This window comes from Lethenteron reissneri, chromosome 18 (assembly GCF_015708825.2).
Source record: "Lethenteron reissneri isolate LAM-NWPU_2019-01 chromosome 18, ASM1570882v1, whole genome shotgun sequence".
NCBI lineage: Eukaryota > Metazoa > Chordata > Hyperoartia > Petromyzontiformes > Petromyzontidae > Lethenteron > Lethenteron reissneri.
The window spans coordinates 2,255,926-2,279,745 of NC_083796.1; the positions used below are offsets into that span (position 1 = coordinate 2,255,926).

The 23,820-nt window shown below is 48.9% G+C and overlaps 1 protein-coding gene across 2 annotated transcripts in view; it reads right to left on the reverse strand.

Annotated features, from left to right (window-relative positions):
- Positions 1–417: 417 nt before the first annotated feature.
- The window catches only part of LOC133343689 (acidic leucine-rich nuclear phosphoprotein 32 family member A-like), a 31,933-nt gene continuing 8,530 nt past the window's right edge, over positions 418–23,820 (reverse strand). The window contains exons 2-8 of one of the 2 annotated variants that reach the window (XM_061553428.1): positions 15,233–15,382; positions 12,529–12,651; positions 8,623–8,773; positions 7,729–7,790; positions 7,579–7,627; positions 6,986–7,101; positions 418–5,129 (exon numbers count right to left, since the gene is read on the reverse strand). In XM_061553428.1, the coding sequence (XP_061409412.1) occupies positions 7,022–7,101; positions 7,579–7,627; positions 7,729–7,790; positions 8,623–8,773; positions 12,529–12,651; positions 15,233–15,382 (615 nt within the window). In that variant the 3' untranslated portion in view covers positions 418–5,129; positions 6,986–7,021. Of the gene's footprint in view, positions 5,130–6,980; positions 7,102–7,578; positions 7,628–7,728; positions 7,791–8,622; positions 8,774–12,528; positions 12,652–15,232; positions 15,383–23,820 lie in introns of both variants that reach the window. The other variant, XM_061553427.1, reaches the window with a different exon arrangement.

The following is a 23,820-nucleotide window of genomic DNA, read 5'->3' on the forward strand; positions in this document are numbered from 1 at the left end:
CTGCATCCCCTATTCCGTTTAGGTTACCCCACCTCCCTATTACCCGCTACGGTTTCGCCGGCATTCGAACGCGACGCCCCCACTGTTACAGTCTCGCGCCGCGCTCCCACGCTGCGAGCATACACGCGCACAGCATCATCAATCAAACGCCACACTCCCCCTCTTTACACCGCTACGTACAGCTCTCGTATACTGCGAGCGTGTGCCCGCCTATAGCCCTGTGCGGCACGTTACCAATGCGCATCCGTATCCGACACGTAACGAACGTATGAGCACTCCCACACACACGCCGCTCCGCGCACTCCAACTCCACTCACGTTATGATCGCGCACCTGTATCGCACCCGGGGTGGGCGCACGCACACACACGCAGCTCCCCACGCGACACTCTGCACGACAAGATCACGCGAGACCACGCTTCGCTATTAATGATTTATTATATGCTACCTGCGAATTGATGTCAAATCAGTGAGTCGACGAGGCTGGCCTACGCTGATACCTCTATACCTATTCCCGATTTATCTGCTACGATACCCTACTTTACCTCCCCACTCACTGTTTGGTGCCCGCGGAGGTTCGCTGCTCTCTGCGCTAACAGCGTACCTCGATGCGTCGCACGGACGTCCGGGTCGCTGGCTGGAACTCCTGCTGGTCCGCTGGCCTGGAGAGAAGGGGCGATTTCCCCTCTCCGCTCTTCTATTTATCCTCCCTACCTCAAAGGGGATGCTGCGCTGAACAATGGGCTCGTGCACCCCAAGCCCGTGCACGGCGGTTCCCCGGGCGCTGTTGATATGCTAATCAGTGAGCGACGTTGGCGGCGTACATCCTAATTACTCCCTTACCCTTCCTAACAATGGGGCCTGCGCGCTCCAGCGCAATTATCCCAACCCCCCATGACTATGCGCAACAGCCCCTGTGACCCCGCTATTCATGCTGTCCCGTGCCTCCCCTGCTTGCCCCGTCGACCCGTGGGAGTGTGTGTGGGGGGGGAAAATGCGCCTCAACCGCGGTGGCCGAATGCCCCACGCCGCGACCACACAATATTAAGGCCGGCCGCGGCGCCGCGGTGCCACGTAGCACGGGGGGGTCATCCAATTCCCTGATCGCCGGAAACCGTGAGAATTAATCCCGATAAGGGTCTCTCGGATAAAAACCGGTCGATCAGGTGACCTTCCCTTCCAGCTCTATGGGGGGGGGAAATGCGTGCGGGTGTGTGCTTATGTGGGGCGGGTGATGGGGGGCAGTGCGGTGGGGGAAGCCGGGCGGCTCCCTGGTTCGGCAGAGCGGCCCCGTCGTTGTGGCACCACACAGTCACGAAAACTTCAAATCTACATTTAATCACATTAATTTTAACCATATTCAATCAACCTTTCCATCTACCAGGTTTCCAACCCCATCGGAATGATACGAGGGGAAGATGCGGACAGTTTGGCAAGCGTGCTCACCTCTGAAAACGTCACTCAATAATTTATTTGGGCTGGCGCACTTTCTCATTCATTATCGATGTACTTTCCAACACAAAACGTATGACGCCACACCACCCGGTGTGTGGGTTTGCGTGGCTGTGTTATACGCTTCTCTCTGTTTTTTAACCGTTCTTGCCGCGTCTGCACTTCGGACATCGAACTCGACAATTTAACTAAAAACTATGAACAATTTTTTTAATATTACCAGGTAAAATGCCCGACTATGCTGTCTGGCTCTTTTTCAGAAGTGACCTGGCAATCACAAATGATTGCTCAACGAAGTGGCTTATCATGTGGACATTTATAGCAACCACATACTCTTAAACGCGTGATGTTGATTCTAAATGAGGGGAGAAACCGGAGGACCCAGAGAAGAATCCACGCGACTACGGCGACTACGGGGAGAGGGAGACACATACAAACTCCAAATATACAGCAGGCGTCAGGGTCGAGATTGAACCGACAACCTCCTGTATACCAGGCGAGGTAGTTGACATCTTGCAACCGTGGCAGGCACTACCCCAAAAAAACATACAACGGAGAACTTGTGACGCTATCGGTAACCCTCAAACACGGCCAGGTGAAAGCCCACACTGAAGCAAACGAGTTCTCGTAAATTAAAGGAAGTTCAGGAATCTTTATTTTTGTTGCTGGGTGATCACCCAGAGAGCGCGCTTCCTGCAGTTTGTATAAACATGGCCGGACAGCCACGATCTCAAGCTTTTCCCTCCTCAGTGGTAAAGAAAAATCAAATACCGGTTGAGTTTTTTTTTTTTGTAAACAAGTTTGGTGGAAAAACAGCACGGCTAAAGGCACAGTGGGATGCGGCTAGGGTGTGATGGTTGTTGCGCTGGACATGCAAAAGACAAGTCGCCCATTTGATTCGATTACATTTTTAGCCATTGAGTCAATACACTGCGAGATGACCGTTGGTCAAACTTCACCACGCTGGTCACTAGGGGTTGGTAAACCGGTGGGAGATGGGGGTAGGAAGCCTCTGCTTTGTCCGCCATTGCAATATGGCGTTGGGGTTGTTGTTTATGTGTGTTTATCTGCATTGTTTCCTCCTTTTGTCTATTTTTTTTCCTTGGAGTTTGTTTTTCCTTCGGGGTGATGAGGTTTTATACAGTATTTTCGCACCTCCGATTAGCCCGCACCTCCGATCAGCACGGTTCTGGTATTTATTTGGGAGAGTCGGACGGACCTATTGGATTGGAGCTGCCTTGATGTCACCGCAAGTCGTCCCCTTTTCCCGAAACGAACTCCATTGTGAGTGCACGATACACCAGTTAGATCAGACACAAGAACCAGAGGTCAAAGGACAACGCTTTGTAACCATGGTCACCAGCAACTGGGCTGTGCTGGCCCAAAAACGACCCAGGTTCTGGCTGAAAATCGGTGTCAGCACCCAGGTTCCACGCTTCCATGCTCCATGAAGCCTGCCCGTTAACTTGGTCGCACCCCTAAATCTCCTCTCATCCTCTCACCCTTGTCCCCTTCCCTCCCCAAACCTTTCTGAGATGGGAGTTAGGAAAGGATCGCAATACATAACGTAATCATGTTTAGGTTTATTTCGGATTCTATTAACGTAATTTTCTGCCCTACGTGAACGTTACGAGTGACCGTGTACGCATCACCTCTGTGTTGACCCCGTGGTGTCACAGATGGTTCTGGGGTTAGCCCAGCATGCAGCATGAACTGAAAAGTTGAATTCGATGCCCGTCAATGACTAACATCGGTGGCGTCTGAAATATGGTGAAGTATGGTTAAACAACCACCATGACAGGCACCACGGTGGCGAAATGTTAACAATCCTGCCTTGTATACAGGACGTGGGTTCGATCCCGACCCTGACAACTTGTTGTATATTTGGAGTTTGCATGTCTCTCTGCCCGTGGGAGCGTGGATTTTTCTCCGGGTCCTCCGGTTTTTCCCCTCCACATTTAGAATTAACATCACCACGCGTTTAGAGTTTTTTTCTGCTCTAAATTTCCAAACGATGAGCCACTTCGTTGAGCTGTGATTTCTGGCCAGGTCACTTCTATGCAGCTCAGTGGGGCTTGCCTGGTCAAATACAAATATACATAGGGAGGGCCAAACACGGCAGATTGTTAAAAGGGGTTTACACATTCTTATGGAATACTTACGTAGAGCGATGGATGCTCACGCAGGTTATGAATTATAAAATGTGTATTAAAGCAGTCTGTGGACATTCAAGACTGAAGCATACAGAGAGTGAATGGCTTAATTTTAAGGGGCAAACATACAAGAACCAATACAAACGTGAGTGCTAGGGAAATCCAACAGTTTATAACATTTTTAAGATATTCACAGTGGTCGAGCTAACACCTACGCACTAACTCGGCACACACCACATTCATGTACATGTTCCGTTTTTATGCCGGTGGAGCAATAAACATGTAACATCACAACTAAGGACAGACGGTCACACTCGCCAAACTGATTGGGGTGGCATCACAAAGCGTCCCCGTTCGCACCGCTCTCGCACCAAAACGCGACCATTTCTCCGGGAGGCTCAACCGGGACATCCCCCCTCCCTCTGTCCGCCACGTGTGCTCAGCCACCAGCCCCAACCACACGGTGAAAGGTCTCTTGGCAGTGGCCTCGCTCACCATACGGAAGCCTTCGCCTACCCCCACACCCCCACCCCCTCAACCGACTGCTGAGGTAGCGCCCTGCCCTTTGACTGTTTCAGGAGTCGTGCATTAGGATTCCGAGTTTTCACAAAAGATCCGGAGGGGACACTGGGGAACAGCCTTTTCTGAAACCATTGGGGATTGTCCCCGCCAAAACCGGTAGACGTTTAATAGCCTGACCCGTGACGCCCAATCGCAGAGCAGGGAGAGACCCATTTGAGGAGGTGGCGCCCAAGCAGTCTGGCACGGTACGTTATTGGTCAACAGACTCTGAAATCCTAAGTACTAAACGGCTTCCACAGCACACAAAGCTAAAATGAGAAACGGATAATTCCACTATCGGGTTCAGGAGGTTGTAAGACATTCACGGAACGTTGCGTACATTTTGCCGTTAACTAATCTTCCCAGCTTTACACTTAAACATAACGAGCAAAAGAAATTACCCCTACACATGCAAATCACATCTGTTTGACGTTTTTATCTTGTATAAATAAAAAGTAAATTCCTTAGATGAAAACTTTGACTTATCATTGTTTGTTTAGTGTTTTTTTTTTACCTCTGCGTTCCAACATAATTTGCAAGACGAATTGCCTTCGATCGGTTAGAATAATCGTGGGGAGGCGCTCATCATTTTTTACAACTTCGATCCAGTGATGGAAATTCCACATTCCTATGTTTGGGGTGAGTTAAGCACATTGGACAACCACTGCTGACCTCACTACCAAGTGGTAAGCATTTGATCAGCCCCCACCCAGAAGGACGATGGGCTGATCCAAATTCCCCAAACTGAGATTTGATATAATTTAACTTCTTACTATGAGCCCGCGCCCTCCGACCCGGCCAGATTTGTTGCGTCGACGCACAGGGGAGTAATTTCTCAAAAAATTACAATTCTCCGTGACATCATCAATCCAGCAATGCCCCTTTCCGACCCATGCTTGGCAGCACCCACAACGCGCCCGGGGGCTGTCGTCTCGTCTCGGGTTGCTGACTTGCTTTTTGAGGATCTGTTAACGAGCAGAACAAAAATATATATATAAGTCTTTACATTGACCGGCGGTTGTCTCAACACGACTCGCGATGCCACTGACGTCGCTGCCCTGCGTTTCACGACGGCATCTATGCAGTGACGTCGCTAGTCGTCGTCAGCTTAGATCTATCCACAAGCTGCAGTGGTGTAACAGTCGAGTGTGCAACGTGCACCGGTAGGGCCACGGGTGGTGCTAAGAAGGGGGGGGGGGAGTAGGGATAGGGGTGTGGGTCCTTTTTTTCCCTCCACCGGGGCCCCATGCAAACGACACTTTGGCGTTTGGTAAGGGGTGGACAAAAAGTTACCCATCGGCCCGGACCCCAAACGAGGTTTCTCGACGTCAGATTGAGCACCGGCCAGCCGCCGTGATTTACGTGACGTCGACCGCCCTCAAAGGGAAAACTCAGAGAGAATCCGTCGGCGTCTGCCTTTCACGGGACGGGACAGGGAGAGGCGCCAGATAGACAGGGCAGGACCTGCGTGGCCAGCGGCGTATGCACGGTTGGTACGGGGCCCTGGTGCGAGGGATGAAATGGGGGACCCTTGTCTGCTTCACTCACCCCCCTGCCCCCCATTTGTCATAGCCCGGTGCCTTGGCCCCACGTATCTGTGGGCCCTGCTGCAGATGTATGTGTGCACGTGTATGCTGAACTTCTTCCACACCGTACGTAGTGAATCATGCTAATCGGGAGGTAGGGGGGTGATGCGGGGTCCATAAACTCGATGGCTGTGTGTAGGCCTTAAAAAGGAAAACAAATCCCAAAAAAAACAAATGGTTCTTTGCATTCTTTGTAAATGCGTGCCCAGGTTTTGAATCTCTGGCTGTCTGACCTGAGTTTGAAGTTCTGTTTGTGAAAAAAAGACTTGAACGTGACGTTAAGGACCGTTGCAGTTAACGTGCTCTAGCGATGCCACCGCTGTGGTGACTGCAGTGAGAATCTACTTGATGGTGCACAATGCATGGTGGGAGCAGACAAGAGGAGTTTTGTCAAGATGCGCGGTGCATTGTGGGAGCAGAACATAAAGGGGTTTCAGAGGTGAATCGACAGTTTTATATATATAGGAATAGTTCTAAACTGCTCCAGTTTAACAGCATCTGAAATGAAAGCGCAAACTTGTTGTTTTGGTTTGCGTATTCCCTTGTCAAGCTTCTCAGAAGCTTCCCTTTTCATGTTTCTCCGATAATTTAGCGGTATACGCTTTCTGCTACGGGACATCGCGATATCGTCCGAGCCGTCCCGGACTCGCACCGATCTCTCCAAAACCCTAACCTTTGCAAATCCGTCCTCCCCAGGGGTTAATTTTCTCAGTGAATATTTTCTTTGCGTCGTTGGCGACAGCAAGAGAGAGGCCCTGACCTAAATTAGGTTGATGTGCTGGTAGACTAAATAAAGCAGACACGTGACTAGTCGTCACAGCCAAAATGAGAGGTAAACTGGATGCGGTTTGCCGGATGTGGGAATAAGTTTCCGGGCTGGCGACAGGGACGGTAACCGGACTGAAATGAAAGCCCGCGCCTCCCCGTATGCCAGCATCAGACTCCCGGCCAAACGACGTCACGGCCACAGCGCGGGGACCAAACGCCTCCACGCCTCTACCGTTGTCGCAGCCTGCGTCGCGCGTTCGTGGGAGCGGCGAGCATGGAACGTGCGCGCGTGGTACAACCCCCGAAGTTCTACAAGTACGCGGCAGCGAGCGCAAACCCCCCCCCGCCCCTTAATGCCCACCAGGTCTTCAACCACCCACCCTACCTCCCCGTTAACTGCCCCTCCCGACCACCCCCCCCCCCCGCTAACCTCTACTAGCACCCCCACCCCTGCTAGAGCACCTGACCGCTGCACCGTCGCGAGTTCACGGCGCGATGCCGCGTCACTCGTCGTCGTCGTCTTCATCGCCGTCATCGTCCGGCTCTCGTTTCCTCTTCTCTCCTTTGCTGTCGGGGTCGTCGTCTGGACAAACAGGAACCACGCACGTCATTTGGGTTGGACGTTAACGACGGCATCCCTCTTACCCATGGCTCTCACCTCTCAGCTCACTCCATTCCCTTCCACACACTTTCCTACTTCCCCTCTCTCATGTCACTCTACTCTCCTCCATGCACTCTGCTACCTCCCCCCTCTCATATGCTACACTGGGATGTTTGGCCAATTTGTTTTTAAGGAATGTCTTGATTTCAGGAGAAATACCGAGAGAAAACGCACAATGCACATGTGATGATAACAACAAAATATCTACAGGTGGGTTCATGAACCAACTTCATCTCCCAGTTGTCTCATATCCTAGGTGGTTTGGCCATTTCACAAATCTGTACGATCCTCCGACCCTTGCCTCCAAGCTGCTGCATCTCAAGCATGCGTCACTCGGCCGACAAAGGATTATTGTAAAACTCTTTTTTTTCATCACGGGGGAGAGATGAACATACGCACCCTCGTCTTCCTCCTCCTGATCCTCCTCCTCCTTTATTGCATCCTCGTCCTGCAGGGAAGACGCGGGACACGTGAGAAACCGACATAAAATCGGCCAAAAAATAAACCACAAATCCACTACCACACCTGTCAGGCACTTCCCACACTCACCTCGTCTTCCTCCTCCTCCGACGGTGGGTCTTCATCTTCATACTCTTCCTCATCTTCTTCCCCTAATGGCAAACAACATCGGAACTCCTTTCACACTCGCCGACACAATGGGAGTGTGTCACCAAACACATTGGCTCACTTGGTTCAGCCTCGTGATGAACTCTGACCTCTAACCCCACTCTAACGCATGATGGGGAAAAACCCTGACCTCTAACCTCACTTTATCCCAGCCTAGTGATGAACCCTGACATCTAACCTCACTTTAACCCAGGCTGGGGATGAACTCTGACCCTTTATCTCACTTTAATCCAGGCTGGGGATGAACCCTGATCTCTAACCTCACTTCATCCCAGCCTGGGTATGAACCCTCACCTCTAACACCACTTTAACCCAGGCTGGGGATGAACTTTGACCTTCCACCCCACCGTTACTAAGCGTGTAATGATTCACTAATTCCAGCAACTTCTAGAATTAGTAGGATTCAGAGTCACGATTTGACTCAATAATTAATTATTTTTCGGGGGAACATTTTTTTATTATCCCTTTTGTATTGTTTCTAATGTTTTTCTGCCTCGCATGTACAGTTTTATTCGCTCCATTAGAACGACTGCAACAATAGCACCATATTTGCATGTAAGTTTTATCAATTGCGAATCACTTTTCAATGTATGAGTGTCAAAATTTATCATTCACAAATAGTGACATTTTATGTAAATAAATGATGACTATACATTGGACATCGGAATAAATTTTAATAATTGAATTGACAAATTACATGCCAAACTTTAAGATAGTCTAGTGATGAACCCTGACCTCTCACCTCACTCTAACCCGGTCTAGTTAACTGTCAAACCGTTCGGCTCACGCTAACACAGTCCGGTGTCGAACACTCACCGTCCGACTCGGGGGCCTCCTGCTCCTCCTGGTCGAGGCCATCAAGGTAGGTGAGTGTGGGCAGGATCTGGAAGAGCTTCTCGCGGTAATCCTCGTGCCGTGTCACCTCGCAGTTGTACAGGTCGAGGCTCTTGAGCAGCTCCAGCTTTTTCTGCTCGCAGCCATCGAACCACAAGGGCAGCTCACTATATATTTACTATTTTTAAATCCTTTATATTAAGTTCACTTGCTTGCTTGGTTGCGCGCTTACGACCGTGCAAATCTTTCGGTCGTTTTTTAACCCACTCCCCGTGATCCAATCGAGCTGACATTTTGCACACAGACTCGTTGTGCGTGACAATTGATTTTCGTGAAAAAAACATTTCCAAAATTGTACACTTTTTAGGAATTTTTTTTTATATTTAATTACCAATTGCTTAATGGTGCCAGGCAATCATCTGACCCATAGGTGGCAGCCATCTCAAGCCAGAGGACGAGAGGACTCTAGCCGCCACGCATATAAAGGATTTATAGTGAAAAACTTAGTTTTTACGGGTTAAATTTTTCATTTATTTATCTTTACCAGGTAAGGCCCCCACTGAGCTACGCAGCTCTTTTTCAGTAGCGGCCTGGCCACAGATGATAGCTCCACTGCACCGACCCGGCCTTCGTATTTGTTTATTCTTTACATTGCTCATAATTCTAATAATTGTATCGTGAAAAATAATGACGTGGCAAACCCTAGTGTGTAGTAATGCGTGAGTGAGACGCGCGTAGACATTACCATCGCGCAAACTCCAGTTATCGTCGCAGCGGATTTTGGCTGGTCATCGAACAAAGACGGTCACCGCATCGCGCGCTTTAAGAAAGCACTTCTGCGGCCGTCTGGAACGCCCTTCCTTCCTATATTAGGAAGCCATTGGAGCGAAGAACTTACAAATTCTAGAAGTGGCTTATTGTGTGGAAATTTTGAGTAGCCAACAACTCTAAACGCATCGTTTTGATTCTAAATGTGGAGGGAAAAACCGGAGGACCCAGAGAAAAATGCATGCGACCACCAGGGAGAGAGAAACATTTAAACTCGAAATATAAAGGCGTCAGGGTCGGGATTGGGATCGAACCCACGACCTCCTTTATTCCAGGCAGGGTTGTTAACATCTCACCACTGCGGCGCCTGCCATGGGGGCTGTTTAACTGTACTTCACCATACCACGCAAGGTAGTTAACATCAAACCGGTAAACAAATCTTTGTGAAACTGCCATCGCGTGAACGAAGCGCAAACTCCGTTAAGATTTGTCCTCCACGGTCACTTTTATCCTCGTCAAGTTTACCCAGTGGATGCTATGAATACATAAATGCGTCTCTGGTTCTTTTGGTAAAGTCACGTAAATATAATAAATAATAAAAAGAACACTACGTTTCGGTCGCAACACAAGCGTCCGTCACAGGTGAGAAAGAATGATCACCTGATGACGGACGCTTGTGTTGTGAACGAAACGTCGTGTTCTTTTATAATTTTTTCTACCTACGTGACTTTACCGAAAGAACCAGAGAGTATTGATTCTTGCAGTCACGAAAGTTTCAAATCAAGATCATAAATGTGTCGTTAATGCACCACCACCCGACGCAGCCAATGAGTAAGGTTTGTCGCATAAACATGCCAATTAATTACTTTTTCAGCACACCGGTATGTTGGAGAGTAAACCAGCAATACTGACAGTTTGAGTACTGTGACGTTTCTCTGGTGATTACAACCAGCCTCATCAGGCGATTTTAGCCAGAATCGTGAAGAAGTCTTGCTGTTTCTGACAAGTGCAAAGGTATGGATCACGTTACCTGGGTTTTCTTCAATTTAGACATTTATTTTAATCTCCCAACTCTTGTCTCGTTTGGCTGAGATTCCTTAACCAGTCTAGTCCATTGATCATCATCCTTTCTTGTGCCCTGTCCATGTCCAATCCCACTGTAAGCAACGCAAAGTCTGGAATTCATGATTGTTCCCCAATCCACGTGTTACCTCTTTGCGCCTCGTGGGAGTAATTTGCAGCAGCATGCATCTCCCCACACTCCTTTGTGTACGTCCATCGGTCCGTGTTTACGATCCGTACGTTGTGGCAGTCGATAACGCACTGACTGTAAAACTGAATTCTTTAGACGCGTTGCTCTTCATTATTAAATGCGATGTTTCCATAAGCGCTCCATTCTGGTCTTGCTGTCCTCTTAATTTAATAATTTTCATCCTGTTGTCTATTATTATTTCTGCCTCGGCATCTTGCTAATTAAGTAGTTTAAGGTGATTGCACTCAGGGTGGTCTTGTCAAGATAAATATATATAACAGTAATTGAGTGGTGATTACACAATTGAAGTCTTTATTAAACTCTGAATGCAACATCAAACATTACCTTTCAGTAACAATTTCACTGTCTCTCTCTCAACTGCATATCAACCGTCTCGACTGTCTAAAAGTGCGCACTACTAAGCTTATATCCCCTGTTGACGTTACGAGAATGAGGCACATTTTCTACAATCCACTTTCAATCATTGCCCTAAGAATACAAATATATACGCGGATTGTTCTCCTACAACGCGTGTTTTCATTACGCGAATTGGATATAACGCGATGACCGTATTAGGGAACACATTTTTTTATAACACGGATGCGAATTGGATATAACGCGATTCAGTGAACAGAACTACGTCGCACGTGTAGGGATAAGCGGTTGTACGGCTGCCTCAGCGTAGCATCGCACAAGGCTATGGGATGCTGCTGGATGCTTCTAGATGCTACCACGTGCCTCAGTCTTTGTTCAGTCTGCGTACGCATCTCGCGCGTTATCACCAACTGTGCTTTACCCTATACAGTATGTTACTTTTATAACGCAAATTTTCCATAACGCGGCGTTCTAGGAGAACAGACTCTACTCCAAGTGTTTCCCTCTAACAACTATTTATATTGTTTAACAAACTTGTCGTGTACATGGGCTTGTTTTGCTCATATTTCATAATTTCCTGTAGGTAATTTCCATTGATTCGTAATTATTTTTAAGATCATAGTGTATGTTATGCCTTATTTTTACTATAACCATCCACTACCCGATAGATCAAATAAAATGAATTTGTCACTTGGGAAAATATGCCAATTGATTTGCTGTTTCAGCAGACAGGAATTTGTACAATATAACATCTCATCCTGTGTTCTTTGGAATCTGAACATTTTGCTTGGTAAACTAAAAGAAACCAATTATAATTCATAATATTGGTCGTGAAAGACTACGTGTAAAATCGTTTCCATTGGTTATTAAAGTACTACAAAATCACCTTATTTATCTTCTTATTTATATCTTGCTACTTTCTTTGTAAAATGTACAAACAAGTTTTTTTGTAATTTCTCTAAATATATATATATTTTTATTAAATACCTTCGCTTGTGAGAGCTTTGAAATGCTGTCTCAGTTTTCACTTTATCATAACCTACAAAGTCCTGGCCAAAATTAAATTACACTTATGTATACTCTTTAGTTCTTTCGGTAAAGTCACGTAGGTAGAAAAATAATATTAGTGATCTATTATAATAATAGTGATCTAACACGTTCCTTCGGAGTGGGCAGGTAGGAACTTGGTTGGACGGCGCATTCGTGCGATCCGTGTCACGCGGCGCAAGCTACGTGGGGCGGCGCGTCACGTGGTGCTGAGCCCGCCCGAAGCGCTCTTTGAAATACAAATCGAGGGCGTGGCTATGCACGACAGACAGACAAATAATCCCTGGTGGGCAGTGTGGAACTGTTGTTCCTACCTGTGTTATTTTTCTACCTACGTGACTTTACCAAAATAACCAAAGAGTATGGATTCCATCAGTCACGAAAGCTTCAAATCAAGATTGACACTTATGTAGTTGCGATGCCACACAACTGCCAGTGCTGCTCACCAGGGGTTCTAATGTGCCGAGGTCTTTGATTTTGTTGCCGCTGAGGTGCAGGCTGGTGAGCTTCGGCGCTTTCTCGGCAAGTACCTCCAAACCTCCGGAAATCCTGTTGTCGCTCAACTCCAGCTGTGTAACATGAAAGCAATCGTCATCGTAGTCGTCAACATCATCATCATCAACGCAATAAAAATTGTTCACGCCATCAATTCCGGCCAAAAGAAACCTAAATGGCCGTAAAAAAAGACCTAAGCTAAGACAGGCCCAAGATAAACATACTGAAGATAAAACAGGCCTAGACTCAAGCCTACGCTAAACAGGCTTAAGCTAAAACAGGCCTACGCTAAAACAGGTCTAAGCTAAAGAGGCCTAATATAAAACAGGCCTAAGCAAAACAGGACGAAGTTATATGTGCATCTAATGCGACGCCTATCACATCAGGCAGCCCAGCAACATTCGTTAAACAGGCCACACACCCTGTTGATGAGACACAAATAAGTTAAAACCCATTCAGGGCTTGCTGCACAAACAAATGCTAACCTTGCACTGTCTCATTTTTGGACATCGGCTGTCTGAGTTAAATCGCAACGTTCATGAATTGACCCCGTCTTATACGTGTTTTGCTAAGTGGACACCTTCAGCTCTCTTGCCGAGTCTGGCTTTGAGAGGTTGTCCCTGTATCGGCTGTGTTTGATTTGAAGCCGGTGTGCAGGTTTGAGGGTGGCTAAGCCTCTGTTAACCTCCACCAAGTCAGCGTGGCTCAGGAGACACCAGGTCTGTTCTAGATTTGAAGCTTTCGTGACTGCAAGGATTCATATTCTTAGGTTGTTTTCGGTAAAGTCACGTAGGTAAAAAATTAATAAAAGTAAAATAAAATAAAAATCACGACGTTTCGGAGGCAACACAAGCTTCCGTCTTCAGGTGGAACCGTCACAGCCACGATAGCTGTATCAAGTAAATGAGAGATTACAAGAGCTACCACTCCGTATATATAATGGTTGAAGAGGGGAAGGGCCAAGTACGACACACTTTTTATTAATATGGTAAGGTGAGGCTTAAGACTAAGAATAGACTGCATAACAAAAGACTGAGCCTTTGTTATGGAGAGGTGCGGTTGTGACTACGCCTAGCCTACATAACAAAAGTGTGAAAAAAGAAAGAAAAAACTAAACCTGGTAAAACAAAACTGGCTGTCTATCAATAACCTGTAATAGTTGTCTGTCAAATAAGATGGTCCAAATAAGTGTAGTTAAATATTTTTTGCATGGTTAATCACATCTTTCCAATGATTACTCAGTTTGTAACCATCATCACGGTTGAAATTATGTCTGTGTTTGTATATTTGTATGGCTTCGTGTACAAACCTTTGATGGTAGCCAGGAGGTTTGCAGAGCACCTTGGTCTCGGAAAAGACAATTTCATGAGAGCCCACAGAGTTGTAGCAATGATCGGTAACGGACGAAGAATCAGTTCTGCCATGTTTCAGATCTGACTTGTGCTCGCGGACATGATCAGAAACATGACGTTTCGTTTCTCCAATGTAGCAATGACCACAACTGCAACTCAGTTTGTAGACACCAGGATACTGTAAGTCAGGAACGACATCCTTCACAGATGGAATCAAATCACGGATTTTATGCACTGTACTGAATCGGACTTGGATCTTATGTTTGTTTAGAATTTTGGAGATCTTTTTGGTCACGCCTGCTATGTATGGTAACGTGATAGTTTTGGTTGGAGTTTCATGTGGCTGTTTCTGTATGGTGGGAGAAACAGCTTGGCGGATGGTGCGGTCAGAGTATCCGTTCATCCTGAGGGCCCGATGTACATGTCTTAATTCACCGGCCAGGTGGTGTTGGTCAGAAATGCCATGGGCTTTGTGGTATAGCATTTTGATGAGAGAATTCTTTTGAGATGGGTGGTGGTGGGAATCCGGTTTCAAGTAGGAATCTGTGTGGGTGGCTTTCCTGAAGACAGAATGTCCCAAGGATCCGTCAGGTCTCCTCTCAAACAGAATATCCAAGAATGGTAGTTTACCATCTTTCTCCACTTCCATGGTGAATCTGATGGATGGGTGTCTGGAATTGATGTGGTCCAAGAAGTGGTTCAATGCTGGGAGGCCATATGGCCAGATGACGAAAGTGTCATCCACATACCTCTTCCACAGGGAAGGACGCAGGGTGGATGTCTGGATGGCGTCTGATTCAAACTTTTCCATGAACATGTTGGCTATACTTGATACAGCTGTCGCGGCTTTGACGGTTCCATCTGAAGACGGAAGCTTGTGTTGCCTCCGAAACGTCGTGATTTTTATTTTATTTTACTTTTATTAATTTTAATTTTTCACCTACGTGACTTTACCGAAAAAACCTAAGAATACCAGGTCTGTTTTTTTCCCACTGCAGAAGCTGAACCATGTCACCAATTTCACGCGCAGTGAAGGAGTTTATACGCATTTCGATGACATGATTAAAGATCCGCTTGTGTTGCAACTATCTGAATCTCACACGTGATGAACGAGCTGCCCTTGCACCCCCTGCTAGGCCCGGATCCAGGTTCAGGTGTGAGGCCAGTGTAGCACGGTTTGGTTCCAGCAAGGCACAGTAAATTGCCAGTGGAAAAACCACCCGTACCACGAGGGCCCTGCACTCGCTCGGCTCGCACGTGCCAGTACGAAAAGGGGTATAAGAATAATGATAGCACTTCTCACCTTCTTCAGCTTGGGCAGCTTGGGCAGATTGGCGAGACTGGTGAGGCCGACGCTGATCATGCTCAGGTACTCCAGAGCAGAGAAGGCATCCGTCAGCCCCTCAATCTTCCCGTCGTTGGAGCGGCAGTTGTCCAAGACGAGCTCTATGACCTAATGAAACAATTCAAACAAAAATAGCACTCATTAACCACGCCTTTTGTCAATATGCTGCTGGATGAAGGTTTTCTCAGCGTGTCAGTGGTGAGGGTTGTTTTACCATACTTTACCACGCTCGTCAGCACCATTTGGTAAAGGGGTCTGGCCCAGGATGTGCTCAAATGCCACCTGTTACAATGATGTTAACCATGGCCAGGAATTACAAACTTTAATAATGGGGTTCATAGCCCAGTGTGAGATGGACAGTAAGGGATGGCGGCAGCATGGGAGGGCCTTCCCCTTGAAAATATATATTTTTTATTTTACCAGTTAAGGCCCACTGAGCTGTATAGCTCTTTTTCAGAAGCGACCTGGCCACAAATGATCGCTCAAGGAAGTGGTTTTTCACGTGAAAATGTATAGCAGCCAAATACACATTTAGAAACGCATGTTTCTAAATGTGGAGAGGAAAATCGGAGGACCCGGAGAAAAATCCACTCGACCACGGGGAGAACATGCAAACTCTAAATATACAGGCACCAGCATCGGGGTCGAACCCATGACCTATATACCAGGTGAGGTAGTTAATATCTCACCACCGTGGCGCCCGTTTCTCCCCATGGACATCCAGCAGTGGATAAACCATGGTTCACGACGACGGTACTCATTTGAGGTGGCTACAAACCACGATTTTTGTCTTACAGTATTACACCATAAATGGGTTCCCGTGGATACATGATTACAAATTACTCAGGAAGAAAATCCAGACGCCGGCACCAACGACCACAGGCATCGCGTAGGCGCAAGCGAATAACCGAACGCAGCGCTCTGTGTCCCCGGGCCAATTAAGCGATGGAGGTCATGTCTGTTCGTGGACGGTGACGGATCCAGCATGCCCCTGCCGCCCGCCGCTGCAAGACCACACGCATGCTAATCGCCCACGGGGGAGCGCAGCGGACGCAGCAGCGGCGGCGGCGGCAGCAGCAGCAGAAGTGGAAAATGTTGATCGCATCCAAGAAGACGGAAATGCCTTGGAAAGACGGCCGCGTTGCTCGGGTTGGGGCAGCAGTCAAGTCGGGAGAAAGCTGGGGCTGTTTTCGTTAGGGCAGGGTAAATCAAGTCCACTCAGTCATCATCAACATGCCATGATCTATCCACTGATGGATGAAGGCCTCCCTACCAAGTGGCCGTCTCCCGCTTGCAATGCAATGCCGTGGAATCATTGCGTTCCTGCACCTCGCTTGTTCTCGCAATCTCGCCTTTGGCTGCCACCACGCCGTGCGTCTCAACGGTAGTCTATCATCCCTGATAGCCATGGCGTGTCAAGGCGGTGTCTCATTTGCATTTGTTCCCTGAACCTGTGTGTTCCGCTGCCGAACATGGCGGTATCTCCCCACCCAGAGATATTGCTGTGTCTGTCGTTTACAGCGTGATACCAAACCATCGCAAGACAGCGAGTGAGGGAAAGTGACAGGCTGAGGCTGGGTCAATGTCCATTGAGAGAGACAGACCAACAGCACATTTCCAAAGAAGCCCTAACTTCTGTGTGTCATCTCTTGAAAGGACATCCTTGGTTTGTCCTCCGATGAGGATATAATTGTACGTTTGTGTTTGCATCTGCGTTTGCATCTATGTTTGTATGTGCATATGTATTATTAAGGGGAGTGGTGGCGCAGTTGTTAGTGTGCTCCGCTACGAGACCGGCTGCCCGTTTGAATTCCCCCTCACGGCCACAATCATCGGTCACGATTATCTGAACCGTTCCTGGGCCTCCCCAGGTCGACTCAACCTCAAATGAGTACCTGTTGCGGTGCGTAAAAACATCGCCACTGGGGAGACAAAGGCGGCCGGACGTAGTGCTGGCCACCCACCCCCCTCGTGTGCCGTGCCGGCCTTCATAGGTACTCGCTAACAGCACTTGCCCCAACAGTCTGCTACAGACTATACGGGGGATCTTTGTCTTTGACTATCTAGTGTTGTGTAAACATCGGCACTGTGGGGAGATGAAGGTGGCTGGCTGAGGTGCTGTCCACACCATCACTCGTGCCCTGTTCTGGCATGAATAGGTGCTAACTAACGGCACAACACGAGCCGACAACACCAGACATTCCCAGACAATCTCCCATCCAATTACTAACCAGGTTAAACCCGCGTGGCTTGCAAGAGTTGTTGGGGTAAGGCGCATTCACAGCGATGCACGTATAGAAGTTTTTTTAAAAATAGAATTTTAAGTACACGAAAATAGAGTTACTGCAGTATTGCTGGTCATGAACAGGATACATTGTTTGTTAAAGTGTAAAATAAAAATTTTCATTTGTGCTATGTATTGAAAAACTAAAATCGTTTCCACTCAAAGTAAACAGCACTTGGCCAAATTACAAAAAAATGTAGAAGCCAATGACTCGCAAAAGATGGGGAGTGGGTTTATTTACCAAATAAAAGTAGAAATGTAAGCGGCAGGACAGAGCGGTGACAAAATGCAATGTTTACAGAAAACGCTTAGCCTCCAAGGTTACGTAAGGATTACAAAACGCAGCGGATAAAACGGGGCATCGCACCGAATAACTTGTGAACACAAGAGCACAGAGAGCCCTTGTGTTAAGAGATCGATGTCGTGATTTTTAAAACCGCATCATTATTTTTCGTGCTCCTTTTTGGCGAATGTTTTTAAACTCACAGAACCCCCGACTGTTTCTCTCCCGTCTGATTCGTTTTTTTTGTCGTGAAATCTGCCAATGCCTCAATCACTTAGCAAATGGTGGAAAAAAAATATTCCAAAAATCACCAAGCTTCAGTGATCCAGAGGTTTTCTAGGCATGTGAATATTGGGGATAGCCAAAACACACGGCGTGATTCAGTAGTCAGTTACACTTCGCTGGTGTTGTTGTATAGCGTGGGTACGAATCCAGGTTTCAGCCACCCGTGATTAAACTGGGTCGTCAGGGGTGGCGAGTTTATGGTTTCAGGCCAGTTATCAAAATATATATTAAGTTAATTTGGTGATTTCAAGTTACTGTATGTGAATTAAAATAACTGATTTGACAATGTGTTTGGTAGTACATGTGGGTTAGTGCACAATTTCTGGTGTGCATGTGTGTATAAAAAAAAGCAGGTGACTTTAACGGATTATAGAAGTAGTTCTGCATATATCTCTTCTGCTGGCCGTTCTCTAAACAAACGGGGCAATGCGTTTGTTTAGATTCTTCATGTCGTGCCATGACGCCTATAGCACAATTGAGATAAAATTGGGGAGACAACACATGTACTGTATATGTGTAGAATCAATGTCAGTTCAAATAGAAATGTGCCAATCTACATTGGCAGCCCTGAGCCAGCAGTAGAAATTCCACATTTATTTGATGGGAGCCAGACCATCCATATTTTGCCCAATACATGAGATATAATCATAGTTGTGTAAATCATAGTAGGCAATCATAAGTGACATATCCTCAGAGGGTCAGAGATATGATGAACAAATTCTGAATATGGTCCGGCAATGGAAAATGTAAGTCGCACTCATTACACACAAAGTGCTTGCTTCAAATGATTTACAATTTCTTGCTGATCTCAAGGAATACAAACCATCACATGAACTCCGGTCATCCTCGCAGCGGGATGTGGCTCACCATCGAACAAAGACGGCCACCGCATCGCGCGGCACGTTTAGGCGCGCGATGCGGCCGTCTGGAACGCTCTTCCTTCCGATATTATAATCCACTGGCGCCACGCACTTTTAAATCGAGATTGAAAACTCATTGCTTTAGAACTTCATTGTGTTTAGTTTGTTGTCCTTGCCCCGCAACCTCCGATTAGCACGGTTGGCTACATACGGTGCAAAAGAAGTTCAATATACACATATATACAAGAGCGACGAAGCTTTGAGCGAGAGGAACGTGCGCTCGAGGGAGCTGCTTCCTCATCGGTGGGCGCTTGTTTGGGATGCACGGGGTTGTTATTTTGGGTTCGTTATTTCAGATAAAACATTTCCGGCTCATTCTCACAATGGGGCTTTTGGCTCGCCATCGAACAAATATGGTCACCGCATCGCGCGCTTTCTGATGCGCTTCTGCGGCCGGTCTGGAACACTCTTCCTTCCGATATTAGGAAGCCACCGAAGCTATGCACTTTTAAATCTAGATGGAAAAATCATTTCTTTAGAGCTGCTTTTTGTATTTAGTTTGCTGTCCTTCCCCCGCACCTCCGAAGGGCACGGCTGGCTACGTACGGCGCGAAAGAAGTTCAACGCACATACGTACGAGGAAGGAAACGCATCAGCTGGTAGGAAAATGCCGAGACAACTGGACGGGAATGAAGAGCGTTCCATCATCTGTCATGGACATGGGCCCCGAGCTCTGTGTGAATAACACTACCTACGTAGGTGGATAGAATCACAACGATGCATTGTTAATGACAGGCAGATGGGCACACGCCCGGAGTTATATCATCAGTGGGGCGGTGGGTGAGCAGAGAAGGAGGGAAGATGAAGGCAATTGAGCCAGGGATGCGGAGCGGATCAAGATCAGGCAATGGAGCGGATCAGGGTGAGATGGGGATCAGGGCAGTGGGAGGGAGGCACCTAACAAAGCCCTGCTCGGCCAAGTGCGTGAGTAGGGGTTTGTGTGCATTAATGGATGTGCGTGTGTTGTTGTCTGTGTGCATAGATTTTGTGTGTACCGTGTAAAAGCATGTGATGTGTGTGTAAGTGTGTATGGGGAGCGGTAGTGTAGCGGTTAGCGCAATTACCGCTCACGTTCAAATTCAGTGAAGATTATCTGAACCGGTCCAGGGCCTCCCCTAGGTCGACTCAGCCTCAAATGAGTACCTGGTGCGATGTGTAAACATTGTCACTGGGGAGAGAACAAAGGCGGCCGGGCGTGGTGTTGGCCACCCACCCCCTCGTGTGCCGTTAGCGAGCACCTTCATAGGTGCCCGCTAACAGCACTTGCCCCAACAGTCTGTTACAGGCTATACGGGGGATCTTTGTCAGTGTGCGTGAGCGAGTGCCTAGTGCAGGTACATAAACTATGAGCACTGGGGAGACAAAGGCGGCCGGCGGTGTGTGCTCACAGACACGACTTGCTCCAACCAGCCTGCCGAAGGCTTCTGCCGTGTCCGCGTTGTGCATCAGCACGCGCTCAGCACCCCCCCCCCCCCAGCTCCCCCCCACCCTCTCACCCTCGCGCTAACGAGGTCATTGAAAGTCACCCCTGGTGAGGGCTGCCTGGGATTTTAGCCACAGAGTGACCGGGAGAGCGACTGGCTGGGGGTGGTGGGGGGTTCCTGAAAGGGGGGGGGGGGGTGCCTGAAAGGGGGGGTGTCTGAAGGGGGGGGTGCCTGAAAGGGGGGGGGGGTGTCTGAAGGGGGGGGTGCCTGAAAGGGGGGGGGGTGTCTGAAAGGGGGGGGGTGTCTGAAGGGGGGGGGGGTGCCTGAAAGGGGGGGGGGGTGTCTGAAGGGGGGGGGGTGTCTGAAGGGGGGGTGCTGAAAGGGGGGGGGGGGTGTCTGAAAGGGGGGGGGTGCCTGAAAGGGGGGGGGTGTCTGAAGGGGGGGGGTGTGTCTGAAGGGGGGGGGTGTCTGAAGGGGGGGGGTGTCTGAAGGGGGGGTGCCTGAAGGGGGGGGGGGGTGTCTGAAGGGGGGGGGGGGTTGTCTGAAGGGGGGGGGGTGTCTGAAGGGGGGGGGTGCCTGAAGGGGGGGGGTGTCTGAAGGGGGGGGTGTCTGAAGGGGGGGGTGCCTGAAAGGGGGGGGGGTGTCTGAAGGGGGGGGGGGGTGTCTGAAAGGGGGGGGGTGCCTGAAAGGGGGGGGGTGTCTGAAGGGGGGGGTGTCTGAAGGGGGGGGGGTGTCTGAAGGGGGGGGGGTGTCTGAAGGGGGGGGGTGTCTGAAGGGGGGGGGGTGTCTGAAGGGGGGGGGGTGTCTGAAGGGGGGGGTGCCTGAAGGGGGGGGGGTGTCTGAAGGGGGGGGGGTGTCTGAAGGGGGGGGGTGTCTGAAGGAGGGGGGTGCCTGAAGGGGGGGGGGTGTCTGAAGGGGGGGGGTGTCTGAAGGGGGGGGGGTGTGTGAAGGGGGGGGGTGTCTGAAGGGGGGGGGTGCCTGAAGGGGGGGGTGTCTGAAGGGGGGGGTGTCTGAAGGGGGGGGTGCCTGAAAGGGGGGGGGGGTGTCTGAAGGGGGGGGGGGTGTCTGAAAGGGGGGGGGGGTGTCTGAAAGGGGGGGTGTCTGAAGGGGGGGGGTGTCTGAAGGGGGGGGGGTGTCTGAAGGGGGGGGTGCCTGAAGGGGGGGGGGTGTCTGAAGGGGGGGGGTGTCTGAAGGGGGGGGGGTGTCTGAAGGGGGGGGGTGTCTGAAAGGGGGGGGGGGTGCCTGAAGGGGGGCGTGCCTGAAGGGGGGGGTGTCTGAAAGGGGGGGGTGCCTGAAAGGGGGGGGGGTGCCTGAAGGGGGGCGTGCCTGAAGGGGGGGGTGTCTGAAAGGGGGGGGTGCCTGAAAGGGGGGGGTGTCTGAAGGGGGGGGGTGTCTGAAGGGGGGGGGTGCCTGAAAGGGGGGGGGTGCCTGAAGGGGGGCGTGCCTGAAGGGGGGGGTGTCTGAAAGGGGGGGGTGCCTGAAAGGGGGGGGTGTCTGAAGGGGGGGGGGTGTCTGAAGGGGGGGGGGTGCCTGGAAGGGGGGGGCCTGAAAGGGGGGGGGGTTCCTGAAAGGGGGGGGGGCAAGTCACCCCGGGCTGCTCCCTCCTCTGTAAACATCGTCGTCGTCTTTCCACGCTTTACCCATCCGCTTGTCTCTCTCTCTCATCATCATCATCGCGAAACCTCCCAACGTGCATGGCGTCCGTCATCTCGCTGTTGTTCGTCTATCTCTCCAATCTCTCCCCTTATATCGTGCCTTGTGTAGTGCCTTGTGGTGGTGCCTTGTGTAGTGCCTTGTGGTGGTGCCTTGTGTAGGATGTCCTCTGTCTCGCTACCACCCCTACCCCACCGTGCTTTGTCTCGACTGGTGGCATGATGACGATGATGGCACCATCCATTCTTGCTGTGAATTAAACAAGAATCCACCAGATACGTGGTTTTGTTTGTCACAGCGAGGGGTGGGAGTGTGTTTGTGTGTTACACTCAGCACTGGTGCACAATTACAGCACACTCCGCAAACATTTGGTAAGAGGTCTGCACACGTGTACACATTGCATGTACTGTATAGTTACACAACGGTACTGTATTAGTGTGCGTACACATACTGTACAATGACAGTACACACTGTACAATAACAGTACACACTGTACAATGACAGTACGCATACTGTACAACAATATACACTGTACAATGACAGGACACATACTGTACAATGACAGTACACACTGTACAATAACAGTATACATACTGTACAAATACAATGGCAGTACACACTGTACAATAACAGTAATACTGTACAATGACAGTACACACTGTACGACAGTACACATACTGTACAATGACAGTACACATACAATGCCACTACTATACACATATCACAGTACACATACACAATGACACACCACACAGTACACAGTGATACACTACAGTGAACACACAATGACACAACCACCATACACACACGGGTACAGCATTAGACACGGACACATTGCATACACATACACACATAGAGCACGAAACACAACAGCATTAGACACACAAACTACCAGATTTATATTTTAAATAGCACACCACCACCACCGTATACACACACACACAAGCTAACACAATACAATAACAGTGACATTAGTACTGGTACAGTATTACAAATGTATTCGTACGGCAATGGAATTGCGTTAATAGGTTTAAATGACACACGCGCAACACGTAATCCGATTACAGATACATGTTTATATACAACACACAATGACACCACGATACACATTGTGTAGAATGACACACGCACACCGACAGTACATAACACAAAGATAAAGATCCCCCGTGTAGCCTTAACAGCACCACCACACCCGACTGCCTTTGTCTCCCCAGCGGCGATGTTTACTACACGCCGCACCGGGTACTCGTTTGAGGCTGAGTCGACCTAGGGGATGATCGTCACAGGTGTTGGTGGTCGTGAGCAGGAATGGAACTCTGGTTCGTGGCGCAGCGCGCTAACCACTGCACCACCGCTCCCACTTAACAACAATAATAATAAGACATAATAATAATCGATATACACCAGTGTTCACAAAGACAAAGATCCCCCGTGTAGCCTGAGCAGACTTTTGGGGCAAGTGCTATGAAGGTCACACGCCACCCGATACAAACACAACGTGATACCACCACAATCTATACACGTTAGACATAACACCGCATGCACACAATGATACACACCACACACACAATGATACATAACACAACGCCACACACAATGTGATAACCACACACAATGACACAACACCACACACAATGTGATAACCACACATGCACAATGATACAAAACACACAATGTGATGACCACGCACAATGATA